The sequence below is a fragment of the Nelumbo nucifera genome, chromosome 1 (assembly GCF_055504915.1).
Source record: "Nelumbo nucifera cultivar China Antique chromosome 1, China Antique-T2T, whole genome shotgun sequence".
Taxonomy (NCBI): domain Eukaryota; kingdom Viridiplantae; phylum Streptophyta; class Magnoliopsida; order Proteales; family Nelumbonaceae; genus Nelumbo; species Nelumbo nucifera.
The window spans coordinates 111,055,189-111,071,206 of NC_142649.1; the positions used below are offsets into that span (position 1 = coordinate 111,055,189).

The 16,018-nt window shown below is 36.7% G+C and overlaps 2 protein-coding genes across 3 annotated transcripts; one reads left to right on the forward strand and one right to left on the reverse strand.

Annotated features, from left to right (window-relative positions):
• LOC104589305 (Regulator of Vps4 activity in the MVB pathway protein) lies at window positions 1-4,698 on the forward strand. Of its 2 annotated transcripts, none has more exons than XM_010247568.3 (7): window positions 1-139; window positions 382-537; window positions 892-1,024; window positions 1,150-1,253; window positions 2,861-3,032; window positions 3,139-3,279; window positions 3,400-4,698. In XM_010247568.3, exons 2-7 carry the CDS (start codon window positions 488-490, stop codon window positions 4,438-4,440), a joined length of 1,641 nt encoding a protein of 546 aa, XP_010245870.1. In that variant the 5' UTR covers window positions 1-139; window positions 382-487; the 3' UTR covers window positions 4,441-4,698. The 2 variants fall into 2 exon arrangements, with proteins under 2 accessions (XP_010245870.1, XP_088748530.1); XM_088892404.1 differs by having other exon boundaries at window positions 9-135.
• A 964-nt stretch (window positions 4,699-5,662) lies between these two features.
• LOC104589315 (putative inactive receptor kinase At5g10020) lies at window positions 5,663-15,351 on the reverse strand. The gene is made up of 3 exons (XM_088892397.1): window positions 14,133-15,351; window positions 8,845-10,515; window positions 5,663-6,466 (listed from the first exon to the last, which is right to left on the reverse strand). Exons 1-3 carry the CDS (start codon window positions 15,061-15,063, stop codon window positions 5,889-5,891), a joined length of 3,180 nt encoding a protein of 1,059 aa, XP_088748523.1. The 5' UTR covers window positions 15,064-15,351; the 3' UTR covers window positions 5,663-5,888.
• Window positions 15,352-16,018: the final 667 nt, after the last annotated feature.

Genomic DNA, 16,018 nt, shown 5'->3' on the forward strand with positions numbered 1-16,018 from the left:
GCATTATACCGAACGGCGCAGCCTAGAATTTTTATTTGTCTAGTGTTCGATCAAATTGGATTTGGGTTCGATACTTCGAGCTTAAGGAAAGCGCTTCTCGATAGGACGCGTTTGGAAGCCGAGGGAGGACGCAGCGTGAGTGAGTTTTCCTATATCGCCATCTCTTCCCCTCTTTTTCCATATTTTGTCTTTTTTTTAATGAATTAATTTAATCTATTTTTTTTTTCGCTTCCAATCTTAGTTCAGTGTTAATTGAGATAATTAACTGCAATATCCATTAGGATTTGGGAGGATTTAAGAAGAAAGCCGTGTTGCATATAAATCATATAGAAATCGAAGAGCATCTTCCCAACTGATCGATCTCTATTCTTTCGCTTTCAGATCTCCAATTATTGGATTTTTGATATTTTTAGGAGAACGCTTGTTGTTGTGGTTGCTGGGGTCGTGAAGGTTGTTGAATTAGGGTTCTGGAGCTTCAGTTAAGGCCATGTCGATGCTCGATGCATTCTTCAACAAGGGATTCAAAGGAGCCAAATGGTAAATTGTTTCTTTGAGCCTTGAATTCCTTGATTTGTTCTGTTTCTACTGATTTTAATGGATAAAATGCGTGGCACTGCTGTGTATTCATTTGAAATGTAAATTACGGTATTGGGTTTTGAAACTTGTTTGTTCGATCGGTTCCTGTCTTTTCTTTGTTTTCCGCAAGTTACGAAGTTCAAGAGTTGAGATTGTTTTCGATTGGATCATGGCGCCAGTCATATATACGTTAGTGGCTCAAAATTTCTCCTTATTATTTGCCTAGATGTTGGAGAAATAAGATATTAGTTGTTTCAATTTGTTAGGCATTTTTTGTCTGCTGAATTTAATTGTGATTATTGTTTGTGTTTCCAGTAAAACCCTTCTGAAGCTGACTATTCCGCGCATAAAGTTGCTGCGGAACAGAAGAGAGGTTCAGATAAAACAAATGAGGAAGGATATTGCCAAGCTTCTTGAGGCTGGGCAAGAAGCAACAGCTCGCATACGCGTATGATAGCTTTCTCTCCTGAATTCAAGTTTTATAAACACCTTATCCACATATAGATAAATTATAGATGTCTCCCATTTACTTAACTTGAATGCGATTATTTTGGTCTTTGGAATTCCTTTCAGGTGGAGCATATTATTCGTGAGGAGAATATGATGGCTGCGCAGGAGATTATTGAGCTGTTTTGTGAACTTATTGCCGTCCGTCTTCCCATTATCGAGGCACAGAGGTGATTTATCAACTTCAAATTGGGGCTGCCAAATATTTCATGATGCACAGATTACAAATATTTCATGTTTTACCTTGATAATTCTTGTCCTTTTTTCTGGTGGCTTGGTGATTTTAATGCATCTCCAGAATCATTAAGCTAGGCTATTAAATCATGAAGGAAAAGATCAAAATACAGTCAGGACCAATGCATAAACAAATTTGTGGCGTCTGTTATAATTCATTGGTAGGCATCCACCCTGGAAAATGTATGAACGTGCTAAGAAAAGAAATCTTATTTGCAAGGAAAAAACTTCCTAGTAACTACTGTCCCTGTGTTGAATGAATTGAAGGCCATTAATTAACTCCACTGGTATGTAAAGCTAAACTGTCAAGTAGCATTGGTGTGTTACCAATACCTTTTCCCCATTCAATAAATAACCATCTTTGTAGGTCTTTTTTAGTGAATGCCAATAACTTCCCTTACACTGTTCCTAACAATTTATGCTCAATTCAACTCAACAAGGCCTTATTTCAGTCCAGCTATATGGGTTCGGCTGCACAAATCCTACCTTCTAACTATATCTGTGCAACTATAATTAGAGGAAAAGAAGAGAAAAGATCAAGCCTCAAAAAAAAAAAAAAAAAAACAAGGGAATATGATAGACACCAGCTCCATTGAAGGTATCCTTCTTGGGTTGGATCATAGCACTTGGTAGATGTCTTACAAAGGAAAACTAGTAGTTCCATTAGGATCTCTCACAGACTTGCCTTTTCTATGTTTTTTAATGATGATCAGGACTTTTTATTACATGCATACTATTTGATGCACATAAAGATGTTTGAGTGGCTCTTAACCATCTGATTTATTGATTGTCTTCCAGAGCTTTGTAATAATTGTAATAAAATGTCTCTTTATACAAATAGATATTGGTAAATCCACATAGAGATGATTCTATTTTAATGCAGTTTTGGTCTAATTTATGTTCAAGTGGGACTCCTCCAGTTTTTGGTTCTTATCCTCTTAATATATGCAACCTATACTCCTGTTTTTATGGGTCCTCTACTTCCCGATCCAGGCTTTTTTTTTTTTTTTTTTTTTAATATCATCGACCTAAGTTTTTGACTCTCTGATAAATACTTAAATACTTTCTACTGACATTACTAGTTGTACAGGCTGGGTTTGATGAACTAAATTCAAATTATACTTTTATTTTTCCTTGGTTTATATCAATAGCAGGTGAGTTTTCTAACAGAAAGGTAAAAGGAATACAATTATCTCATTCTCAGAATGGGAAAGACCAAACAAGGAGGCAAACTTTAAGTACCGAAGCAACAAATCCCACAATAAATAGAACATCACTCCCAGATATGTTTATCACATGGATTATTCTTATAAAACCAGAGGCCTTGTAGTAAAATATGGTGTGTATTAAATTACATGGCATACTTCCACGGTCCATTTATTGATAATGTTTTCACCAGTGTTAGTTTACAAGTGCAGATGTAATTTTTGAATTGCCTAATCAAAGCGATTGGTTTAGAAAATAATATTCTTAATTTTTGGTACATAAAAGAAAAAACTAGAAGGAATGGTTCTTAAAGATCTTATACCACCATTTTGTTCAGGGAATGTCCTCTAGACTTGAAAGAAGCAATTTCCAGTGTGTGTTTTGCTGCACCTAGATGTGCAGACTTGCCAGAACTACAGCAGGTTCAGATGTTATTTGCTACCAAATATGGAAAAGAGTTTGTCTCAGCTGCAACTGAACTCATGCCAGACTGCGGTGTTAATCGCCAGGTTACATCAATTGCAATCTTAGACTGGAATTTACCTGTGAGGAGAATTCTTTTACTATGTTCTTATGCCTTATTTTTTTCTAATGGACAAAATAATGTACTTGCAGCTAATTGAACTGCTCTCAATCCGTGCCCCTCCTGCTGAAGCAAAACTGAAGTTACTGAAGGAAATAGCAGAGGAACATGAGTTGGATTGGGATCCAACTGCCTCACAAACTGAGTTATTCAAGACACATGAAGATCTTCTGGTAAATACAATATTTCACTTGATTTTTCTGTGCAATCAAGTTTTTTCCCCCCTGTTGCTTATAAAAAAAAATCAAGTTTTTTTCATCCGTTTGGTTAAATTCTTTGCCTCCTTTTGACAGAATGGCCCAACACAGTTTGCCAGTGGGTCTAAACTGCCTCTCCCTAAAGAGAAACATGATGAGTCACTGTATTCAGCATCTACTGAAGCACTTGACCAGCAATCTGATTCTGATACAGGCTTTGATACATTAGATCTTCCTGAAGTCCCTAAAGTACCATTGCGACCTAGTGCCGATACTACAGCCCCAGAACTAGTTCCTCGGTCTGGGTCATCTTCTCCAGATTCCGTGAATGTTTCAGGACTGGGGAAGCATTCTGAGAATGATCATGAAGTAACAAAATATTCAGGAGTTGATCATGAACTTGCAAAGCATTCTGGTACTAATGAGAATCCCTTCCATGAGTCACATATGGAGCCTGAGGAAGTTGTAAGAGAACCACCGGTTGCTTCCCCAGCCAATATTTCAACTGGAACAGGTGAAGAGAAACAATTCCTGCCATTCATTACTCCACCTTCATTATCCTCTGCCTCGTTTTCGTCAAGACAATGCAATCCAGCCCCCTCTCTTTCAAAGACAAAAAGTGAAGCCAGTTTTGACCTAGAGGATGTCTTGGCTGCTGCTCAGGCCGCTGCAGAAACTGCAGAACGTGCAGCAGCTGCAGCTCGTTCAGCAGCAAGTCTTGCACAGGTCAGAATCACCGAACTCATCAAGAAAAGGAATGACCAGGCGTCTGAGAAGGATGAGCTCGAAATAGACAATCAGAATCAATCAGCCGGTGTGGGGATGCCACAGTTCGATCACCGGCAGTCTTTTGGTGATACTGACGGCGCTTCGTATTCCTTGGATTCACATCCAGAAAATGGATCCAACGAGAGATCAGATTCTCCAAATTTTTCTTTGTATGACACACCTCAAGTGGGATTTGAGCCTCCTTCTAGTGACCAAATAAACGAACATGAGTCCACCCGGCACCAGCCTCAGCGGTTGCCTTCAATGGAGGATGACCCATATTTCTCGTACCCAAACTTATTTACTTCACAGGAGTCAAACCTTGGGTCTAGTATATATACGATAGGCAATTCAAGAACAACCCATTAAGTCTGAGTTGGATTGTCATGAATAAACAAAGCCCTTGTCTTTTCTACAGAGTATTCCATGTTTCGCTGTGTTTATGTAAGTGATGTAGCCTACAGCTAGATATATTGGTTATTTTAAAGTTTTTGGTGGTGTATTATGTCTACGGAGTTGGGGATTGATGTATCGAACACTTTGATATGTTGAGATATTTAGGTGTACCCTGAATCTTCGATCCAATGCATCATGATATGTTTCAGGTGATGATTGCTTCTGTATAAATTCGTTGCCATGGATTTACTAGATCTCTATACATACGAAATGGAAAGGTGACGAAATCGTAAGAATTAAGATATGAGTTGACGACAGCTAGGGAAATGAGTGGGTTCAGACTTCAGAGCAGTGTACGTGAGGTCTACCCTGTTGGGAAATTGGGGTCATAAAATTTTTGGAGGATAAGCTTTGAGGTATATATATAGTTGCTGTCTTTAAAATGTTATTTGCCACTGTTAAGTTAAAGGCAAATTCGTTTTTAGTAGACAATAAAACTTTGAATGAAAAACTACAATAGGCAAAGACAGTAATAGATTGGACTGAGAGAGAAGAGAAATGTGTTGGAGAATCATCACATTTGCCAAAAGATTAAAGTCAACACACCCTATACTATAGAGAGCTATGGTGTTACATATTTGCATCAATTTGATCTCGTGCATTTTCTCATATGGAGGTAATAGGGACGGACGCTGAGACAGTGAGACTACAGGGTCATCCATTGGCATAGCTGTGGAAATTGTGTGGAATATAGACCTGGCTTCATTGTAGCATTGATCATAGGAGATACATCTGTGGTCAATTAATCACTTCACACCCTCCGTAGTTGTTCACTTCCCGTTGTCTTGTTTCTCTTTGCATTTGCCATTTCTTACTATAGCCTTTGACCAAATGCCCCGACAATGCACACAGTTCACTAGATGAGTAGCAGACTAACTCGGCAAGTTCTTCCAAATTAGGTGATCGCTCCAACCTCAACGTCAACTATGGTAAGCTCTCAAGAGTCAAGTCTCACCTACAAGGCCACAAACCGCAATTAAACCCCCTGCCCCAACCCCACTTGGTCTTGGTGTATACTGCTGTAGTGCATCTGCAGGTTGCTATCCAATTACAGTAGGGAGAGGAAATATCCCAAATTGTAAGCGAATCTTTGAGAGCAAAAGAAGACATGATTCAAAGCTTAAGTGCCTTCGGCTGTAAACAATCTATTATTTTATTAATGACATTTGACAAAGAATTACAATTTTCAAGCTCAAACCTCAAATAATATCAATCAATCAATGGATCAATAATCCCTTTACATGGATAAAAGAACAAAGATTAGCCCAGATCGGGAGGGCTCGGAAACCCAATTACGAAAAAAAAAAGGAAAATAGAAGTCAAGAAAGCAAAGCGAATTCCTAGATACATCTACAAAAATTTCAAACTGATATGGAACAAAGATCCTCAAAGACTTGTCTGATATTAGGCCTCTCATTTACAGGGAGAATACACCGGAGAGAGATGGCAAGCAAATCATCCATTGCTTTCGTTGGTTCCTCCCCACCAGCAATGTCTCTGTCAAAGCACTCTATTCCTCGTCCTTCGTGGACACAAAGTCGAACCCAATCTGTAAGGTCAACAGCGCCTGATTGGCCCGAAATTATGTCACCGGCACTTCTTCTGGTTAATAACTCCATGAGTATCACACCAAATGCATAAACATCAGCCTTTAATGTGGGCAATGGTTTTGCTGCAGAAGCTATTTCTGGGGCTCTGTATCCAAGCGCTCCCAAATTTAACATCTGCTCTGCAGTCCCAGCAGGGGTCATTAGACGGTGGAGACCATAGTCTGTGAGACGAGCAGTAAAATCAGGTCCTGCTAGAAGTATATTTGTTGGCTTTAGGTTACCATGAGGTAGGCCTCTATCATGGAGGTAAGAGAGACACCTTGCAACATCCACTGCAACTCTTATCCTTTGGCTAAACGATAGTGGGGAGTACCTTCGAGGTGTGGTCTCTACAAGACACACATTGACCAAAGATTTGTACATGTTAATTACAGATTCAATCTCCCATGTACTCAAGAGATCTTGTTAAATATGTGTACAGTATCTATAATGTGTTGGCATTGGTAAGAGTCACACAAATAAACAACAAACTTAAATACATATACCAAGTAACTCTCATGCGAGGTGGACAGTTTTTATAAAGCAATGCATCTATTAGAAAGTAAAATTTTGCCAAGAGAATGATAATAGTGGCATGAATACACACATCAAGTAAATTGTGCATGGGATCATTTTAATATAGGAGATATTGCATACTGATGCAGTTGGACAATGGTAATTACCAAATCCTTAAAGTTGGAGGAAAATAACTGACAGACCAGGCAAAAAATTGTGTCATCAGTCATCCATTAAAAACTATTTTAGGTGTTTCGAAACCTCCAAAGGCAGACAGCTGAGTATTCATACCTTCTACATTAGCATCATTAGTGCTTGTGTGGTTTGTAGCAAATAAACAAAATAAAGATTTGGTCAATAAACAGAACAAATATGCATCCTCTAGTTCACACTGATTGAAAGATGGACAAATTGGATTTTGGTATTTGTTAACTGTAAAATAGGAACTGAAAATAGAATGCTGGAAAAGATTCCAAATTTAAAATGTGTCGTTTAGCATTTCAACAATTAAAGACCTACTTAATTGTTGAATGAAGTACAGGGATAGGAGCGATTATTTTGGAAAAACTATGGCTGTTGGGGCAAACAGCCTGGGCTATTGGAAACATTCTTGGGCATGACATGTTACCATGGGTGTGGGGTAATAGAGTAATTGCCCTCAAAATTCTTTTGATCAAAGAGACAAGCCATTTTAGCCACTTCTAATCCTGAAGTTTTTTTTGAGCACTCCACTTGGCCACCCATTTCAGAAATGATCAAAAGTCCAAATTGCAACTAATCGGCCAACTTTGATTCATCCTTCAGGAATTAACTGATAAATGCACCGTCAACCTACACTACCCAATCAAGAAGTGTGGACTGCATCACTAAATTAGGGACCATTGCTTGGTGCAATATTAAAATCTGAGGCTGACAAGCATAAGATGGGTTCAAGTCTAAGAGCAGTCACCATGTACCCAAAAAAGAGCCAAAAGGTTGGCTCTGTATCCAGTCTACCACTACCAAGTTGCTGAATGATTCCAAAGAGAGCCTTTATATATATGTAGGAAGCCTATAGTTGAGTTTGGTTTCTTTTAGAAAAATTAATTCATTAATTACAAAGTATAAGGGCATGTAATGAGTTGATGCCATAAAATACAATTAACCTTGCCTTCTCTCTCTTTCTCTCAAAAAAAAAAAAGTATCAAGGGTATGTAACAGACCATGACAGAGGTTATAGGCTTTTTGTGTTCTTGGTTAAGTGTACACAGGGCATTCAAAGGTGTCCGGATTTTCTCATTTTTACAAGCTGGACCTTTCTTTTGTTGACACATTTTTGTATATTCCCATTGTACAGGCTCTCATTGTACATGGGCTGTTATTTATGTTTCTTCCTCATACTTTAATACAATTCAATACCTTAACCTATTTCAAAAAAAAAAAAAGCAGACCATGACAGAGGCCTCAACTTAAAAGGCTATGATCGAGCTGATGCCATTCTCCCGTCAAGCTGAAGCCAATCTTAGCTCAATCAAACAAAATGACTTACATTTTAAAAGGTGCAAATTCATTCTGTGATGTTGTGCACTCTAGATTTTGGTAAAATTTAAACTTCTCATGTTTTACTGACAACCAAGAAGTGAGAAATTCACATTTCCCAAAATAACCATTTCCAAAATATTCTACATCCAACCAAACACAACCAGCTATTTGCATATTGGACAAGATTCTGAGAATGGACCTAGTAAGTTGGAAGATATTACTTAAAGGATGCATCCATTGTATGCCTTGAGGGTGGGAAATCAGTTGGCAATGACCTCCTTCCTTTCCCCTTTGTCATCTGGAACATGACAAAGAACTCCTCTAACATTTTCTTTTATTTTTATCTTAAACAAAACCCAAGAACTTTGTTGATATGTAATACAAGAATACACTAGTCTAGTTTACCCAAGGAAAACTAGGCCTGAAACCTCTTGAAGGAGAAGGCCACCGAATGAATAACACCTTTTAACATCTTTTGTTTGAAAAGATAATGAAAGAACTTCATAATAACAATAACAATAACAATAACAATAATAATAATAGATGTAGATAAACAATGAATAATGGCTCTTAGATACTAAATATAGAAGCAAGATAATTGCAAAACTTTGAGTAAAGAATAGAGATAGAACACAATGCAATGCTATATTTATTGGGTGGAGTTTAAATATAAGTTGTTGGAAGATCTTACCATAGAGGTGAAGAGACAGACTATCTCCATGGATATAATCTGCAAGTACCAGCCTTTCTTGCTCCCTGGGCCCCCAATAGTATGCTCTTAAGGGGATGATGTTTGGATGTCTAATAGACCCAATTTTTTTCACTTCCTTCGCAAATTCTTTCTTATGCTTGACAAGTCCTACACGCAACCACTTCACGGTCAACATATGTCCACTATCTAGAGTAGCCTTGTATAAAGTCCCATGACTGCTTCTACCAAGGACTTCTGCTGGGGCTCTAGACAACTCCTCGGCTGTGAATACTACTGAATTATCTAAAAAATGTAGTTCTCCAGCCAGCCGATCTGGTGAGTACACATTTAACATTACAGGTCGCTCACATGCCTCAATAAAACGGGGTGAGGAAGATAAAGGGGATCCTGGAGATGACTTCCACTCAGATGTTGGAGGATGATTATCTGGAAAGTCATATTTCTTGGACTCTGGACCTGCCTCTCTTCCCTTGGGTAAAGCAAACTCTGCAGTTTCAGCCACAAGCTCTTTCTGCCCAGACAATGGCCTTGCATTTGATGTCAGCAAGTGATCATTTGAAAAAGTCAATGAAGTTGGAGAGGGTTCAATGTTTTTGTGGAATTTGAAAAGGGAAGTAGGTGTAAACATTCCAGATTTAATATCTCTTCCCATTGTTTGGCCATTCATTTTACTTTTTCTAGGAAATTGTTGGAATTGTCCACGATAATAAACTAGTAAAACAAAAGCAATCATCAAAGTGGCACTTACAGAGGCAATAATAAATGCTACTCTGATATTAGATTTTGAACTGTGATGTTGCCCCTTACCATTAAAACTCATGGGGCTGTTGCTCTGTGAAGGCACAATATTTGCAAAGATTAGTAGCGTATTTCCAGGATGAAATGAAGTATTTGGAAAATGCACCAAATTTTTAGGAACTTGTCCTGATAGATCATTATAAGACACATTGAAATCCTTTAGACTAGATGGAAGCTCGTCAGGGATCTTACCATTGAAATTATTATTGGATAAGTCAAGGTACTCTAAACCATTAAGCTTGCTCATTGCACTTGGTATCTCTCCTGACAAGCTATTCCTTGCCAGATTTAGCAACCTAAGCTTCCCTAAGTTACCTAGCTCAGAAGGCAAGGAACCTGTCAATGAATTACCAGAGAAATCAAGTGACTCCAACTGCAAATAAGAAGGTAAAACCAATAGCTCTGTTGTCCTTGAGCCTTGAAGAGGAATATTTCCTGTGAAATTATTTCCTGAAATATTCAAGTTTATCAATGACAATGAAGTGAAGAAACTACTTGGAATGGGTCCAGTAAGTTCATTTGAGCTGAGATCAACTATAGCTAGTCTTGGATAGGTCCCAAATTCAATAGGTAGGTCACCTCTTAAAGAATTATTCATGATCTTAATAGAAGACAATCTCTGAAATTGATAAGTAAGGATTGGAAAGGTTCCAGACAATGCATTTGAACTCAAATCAATGATCTCTAAAGTATCACCCCAGCTTTGCATAATAGATATATCACCAGAGAGACCATTTTTGCTAAAATCCACCATCACACATTTTCCAAGAGTAGAAGGCAACGGGCCTGAGAGCATATTTGATGAAAGATTTAAAAACTTCAGAGTAGTCGAATTAATTCTGTGAATCAAACCTGCAAAAATGAAATTTTCAGAAATCAAAAGCTTCAAATCCAACATCAAATAAAAAAAACCACCAAAGAAAAATATTTATTAAGCAAGCATATGGAACCATAAAATATCTTGCGGTTCTACATTCTATTTAAACAACATTTTGCAAGAAACAAGGCCATGCTATTAAAAGGCAGCTATAGAATCTTGAATCCCAAGGTTGAGGCCAAACATATATATCAGATTTTACAAGCAATACATAATAAATGCAGAAGAAAAACAAACAACATATTGTTTTTTTTTTAATAAATAAAACAATAGATTGTTTCCAATGAAAGGAATATAGTTCAGGAATCCCACAGTGCTGAAGATCTCACTCTCTTCTCCTCACCAACTTCATCCATACGCAGCTTCTCTTTCACCAGAACTACCATAATTACTCAGTAGCTTTTAATCAGAATAATTCCTTGCTGCCTCTTTGCATTAACATATGACACCTAAACCTTTTGAAAACAAATATTTTTCGAAACTATCTCTACTAGCCTTGCTCCTCTTTGCATTAAATCCCATTTTCTCTTATTAAATCCATTATCTTTAAGTTATTTTTTACTAATAAATGCTACTAATTAGATTTATGTCAATATTTTTGACAGCATAAATCCATATATTTTAAAATTGACTCAAAAACAAAACCATTCTTTATCCAAGTGGTGGTTAAGCAATTGAACCATCCGAATTAAATTGATCAATCTACGAAGTCATAGTTAGGTAATATAATTTTTAAAATAGAAATAAATATAGAAAATCACAAAAAATGTAGAAAAAAGTAGACACATTTATGTAATCAAATTAAAAAATAAGCGTAATAAACAACAGTTATTTTTATTGATAATGAAAATGAAACACATAATTTAGAACTAGCCAAAAATAAAATATAAAAATTAACAATAAATAGTTCAACTTTTGGGTTAAATGTATTAAACTTTAACGCCATAAATAAATAATAAAATATAAAAATACAAAAACAAAAAAAATGCATACATCTTGCAAAAAAAAAGCATTTAGACACATGTATAATATCATATATTTATCTTATTAAACAAAAAATAAGTGTAAAATTTCAGAATTAGTTTTACACACAAAAGTACAAAAAAACTATAGTAAAAATTGAGCACATCTACAATTCTACATTTGCACTACTATTAAAAATATGAATAAGATTGTGAAATTTTCTTTTGACTAAAATACTCATTTTTGAATTTAGTCCCTATTTAATTGTGAGGTTTAAATTATAAATTGAACTACTACTTTTTACCACATTCAATTCACTCTATTTAAATCTTACATTTTTTTTTTTGATAAATGAACAAAAAAAAAAAAAGATACACCAAAAAAAATAATACATTACAAAATGATGAATCTAGCCAAACAATAGAGGTGCAAATGGATCAGATCATGATCCAATCCGATCCTTTTTGTCGAATTCGGATATCCCCAATTCAGATCTTCGAATCGGATTGGGTTGGATAATAGGATCTGATCAGGAACTGAATCAAATTCGGATCACTCCCTATCCAATCCTATATATATATATATTATTTATATTGCATTTTTGTAAATTTGTTATATTTTTTATAAAAAATGTATATATATGATGAAAATAGGTGAAAAGATACTTGTATTTTTTTGTTTTTCTTTATTTAAATTGTTATATTTTAGTTTTCTTTTAATATTTTATTATTTTTTTTAAATTAAATTGGAACGGATCAGATCCAAATATCTAACTTCCTCATCGGATTAATATTCAAATCCGTGTTTATGAGAAATGAGATGCAATTAGATCTTCTGTTAATAATATTGGATCATATTCGGATATACCCTAAATCAAATTCAATCCAATCGGTTTGCATCCCTACCAAGCAGATAGGCTTGTCAATGATACCTAAAACTTCACAACTCAATCCAATTATCTCATATTTGGATGATGTGTTTATATAATCAGATTTAGATTTTGAAATCTACATCCAATTAATAATAAAAAATATAAAATGTAAAAACAAAAAATACATAAAATTTAATAGAAAATTTTGGATATATTATTACTATCATTATCATCATCTAGAATTGCCATGTGCAAAGCACATGCATGCTACTAGTGTGTATATATATAGTTAATTTAGTTCATTCAAGCTTCAAATGAAAACACCTGACTTCACCATCTCATTACTGGCTTCAAATTCTTCTTCCCCATCTAACTCCACTTTCATTTTGACCATCTCCTATTTTGAAATGCATTAAACTAGCATTTTACACCCCTGGTAAATGCCACCGATGACCATTACACGATATCAGACCATCTCAACCAACTACCCTCTATTTCAAGACAATAAAGGGCTATCACTACATTCCTTTAAACGCAGAGAAAAATAGATGTGGAAATATCAGTAATTTTCTATCAAATACAATGGATTACTATATGGTAGAATTGCCCAAAGCACCTTAGCAGATATCTTAAAATAAATCTTTCAAGAGGATAACGGAGTGCTACTTTGCAGTTTGCAATGTAATAGAAGAGGAATATTCTTCCCTACATAAATAATTACCCAGGAATATTTAGTTGGTTCCATATTCTCCATCATCGTTGTGTCAAGTCCAAATAATGAACCAAACGTGCCAACATGAGTTCCAGCATAAAACAGAACATAGTATTGTTTTTCAAGGTAAATATTGAAATCTACAAAATCCTAGGTTGTCAACATTTTCACTGTCCACTGGGTTCAACATGAAAGATTAGACACTGGAACAAAGTGGGGTTCTTCTACTCTCATTATTTTTTCCTTTTAGGTATTTGCTATAGTTAACAGTATACACTTTTTTCCACTCCACTTCCTTCAAATTGTAGAGAATACGACTTTTCCCTCCAATAAGAGCTAGCTTGCTTTGGTAATTAAGTTACTTGGCCTATCATCACCATCAAAAACACCTTCAGCATATATATACCAAACCACGTTGTTTATGTGGTCCCCATTTCCTTTCTGATATGTTTACAACATTCCACTGGTTAAAAGTTCATAATATTTCCACAGTAAATGCCATGATGAAGCCCCAGATAATCCACTCCCAGATACCAGTAAATAAAGTATCAAGAAAAAACAAAAAACAGAATGCTAGAGCCACTGTAAAACGTATCGTAAGGCCAGAAAAGCTGACCATTCAATCTCATAAATTTGTCAGAGAAGATGCGTAGTTCATTATAATTAATTTTCTTTTCAAAAGTAATAATAAAATTTTCAATTATTGGTACATTATGTGTTTCTTTAAATCAAGAAAACCCACTTCTCTGTGTTGTATGCAACTTTCAGCCCATTGTATTCTTGTACTCCTATAGATAATTTTCTTTGTTTCATTATAGCTAGATTTGCCCACTTATACTCCAAATCATTTTGTTTTCTATTTACATACAATATACGATAATAGTCCAAAAAACCAGAAAGATATCTAATATGGAGAGACCCAATAGAACAAAACAATGCTTGATTTTTTTGAAAGGCTACAAGAAGATGCTACTACTAAATAAATAAGTTTATGCACGCAAGAGTACAAATTATACTTTTTCCTCATTTTCCTGCAAATACTTTACCTGAAAAGCCATTGACGCTGAGATCCAGTTCTTCCAACGGAATCACACTTTCAAATAGCTCCCCCGGTATAGATCCATATAAATGATTGTCTCCAAGCCGTAAAACTCGAAGATAAGATAAAGAGACAAATGAAGGGAGCTCTCCACTGAGATGATTGTTACCCAGGTCCAAGACTTCCAAGTTCCTAAAAGATTTGATTGTATCATCCAAAAGGAATTTCCCACTCAACCTATTGTGGCTCAAATTCACATAACGTGCGGTAGTCGCCAAGCTCGAAATGTTATCCGCACTCAACGGGAGCTCCCCATAGAACATATTATAGCTCAAATCAACGTGTTCGATATTCCTCAGCTCAGACAACAGATCCCCAATATCCGCCCAAAGCCCATTGGAATGCAAATCCAAGACCCTCAGCTGTTGAAGGTTTCTAATTCCGCTAGGGAACCCTCCTGTGAAATTATTCGACGAGAGATTCAAATAATTCAAAGTCCAAATTTCATTAATCCTAGCTGGGATTGGCCCATAGAATAGATTCCTGGACAGATCCAAATGCTGCAAAGAAACCATAGCTCCCATTGCGGGCACAAGCCGGCCAGTGAAGAAATTCCCCGAAAGACTCAAATTTCTCAGCATTTTCAGTCCACTCAAGGTGGAGAACTTCAAATCGCCACTCAAGTTCAATCCGTCAAGAGCAATACCAGCGACGGAGCCTGACTCGTCGCACGCAATCCCGTGCCAGTCCCGAGGGCAGCCGTTGGATGCCACTGAAGATCGGTCCCATGATTCGAGTACATAGTGTGGATCGTCTCGGATCCCTTTCTTGAATTCGAGTAGAGAACGAACTTCATCTTCTGAGGAAGCTAAAACACCAGAGAAAAATACCACAAAGAAGAAAATAAAGAAGCAATGCAAATGGAGATGAAGATACATTCCTCTCCAGATAGAAATCCTTAATTATTCCCTCATGGAGAGATTTCTCGAAACCCTAGAAGCACAAAATATCCTCAAACTAAAAATGGAGGGGGGAGCAGAAACAAGACTACACACGACACAAGTAGTGCGGGAGAAATGCTTACAATTAAAAATTACACGAAGAGAAAGTTTAGGGTTATTATATTGAAGTAAAACTCAGAACTCCAGTGCCAGAGAGAGAGAGAGGGAGAGAAGGAGAAGGGGAGAGAGAGAGAGGGAGAGGGCCGGAGTGGAGTGAGGGTGAAGTGTATGCCCGACTGCGCGTGTTTTTCAGAGAGAGAAGAGAGAGAGAGAAAGGAGAGAGAAGGGATGCGTAAATTCCGTTAAATTGGCAGGTTAGTCTGAGAATGTGCGCTGGTTGGTGCTGGTAACTACAGTCTACAGTCTGTAAAGAAAGAACCGCCCGGCCCACCAACCCACATGCTTCTGGCTTAACGGCATTAACGCCGTTATCTCTTCCTCCTTAGTAGACAGCACTGTAGATTGTAGCCGTCCGATTAGTGGAAATGGGCGGCTCATATTTTTGCTGGCTGTGGCTCCCGACTCCTACAGTAGACGGATCCGTAATTCCTCGTTGCCTCCTTAGGGGGTTGCAAAAACTTGCCACGTGTTACATGTATTGATAGATCGAGACAGTCATTGAGTGGGTCCCACTTATGAGAATATATGAGACCGACCATGTGCTCCTACTGCCAGTTGCCAGTACTTTGGGAGGATTAGGTAAAGAGGCCACCAAGATAATGGAAAATTAAAAAAAAAGAGTAAATTGTTGAAACTTGAAAGTTGAAACCCCCCATGAGGTTTTAGGTTATTGCTAAAATATCCTCTGAATTTTAGTAATTTCAATCACTGTTTTTGAACTTTATGATATAATTGCAAGTTGATCCCTTCGATTAGAATCTTATATTTAAAG

Excerpts from the sequence above, each read along its gene's own strand:
- LOC104589305 (XM_010247568.3), top strand. The coding sequence starts at position 488 with ATGTCGATGCTCGATGCATTCTTCAACAAGGGATTCAAAGGAGCCAAA. Across the intron at positions 1,254-2,860 it reads CCCATTATCGAGGCACAGAG|GGAATGTCCTCTAGACTTGA; the intron begins GTGATTTATCAA and ends CATTTTGTTCAG. Across the intron at positions 3,280-3,399 it reads AGACACATGAAGATCTTCTG|AATGGCCCAACACAGTTTGC; the intron begins GTAAATACAATA and ends TCCTTTTGACAG.
- LOC104589315 (XM_088892397.1), bottom strand. The coding sequence starts at position 15,063 with ATGTATCTTCATCTCCATTTGCATTGCTTCTTTATTTTCTTCTTTGTG. Across the intron at positions 10,516-14,132 it reads CAGCGTCAATGGCTTTTCAG|GTTTGATTCACAGAATTAAT; the intron begins GTAAAGTATTTG and ends TCATTTTTGCAG. Across the intron at positions 6,467-8,844 it reads TCTGTCTCTTCACCTCTATG|AGACCACACCTCGAAGGTAC; the intron begins GTAAGATCTTCC and ends TGTGTCTTGTAG.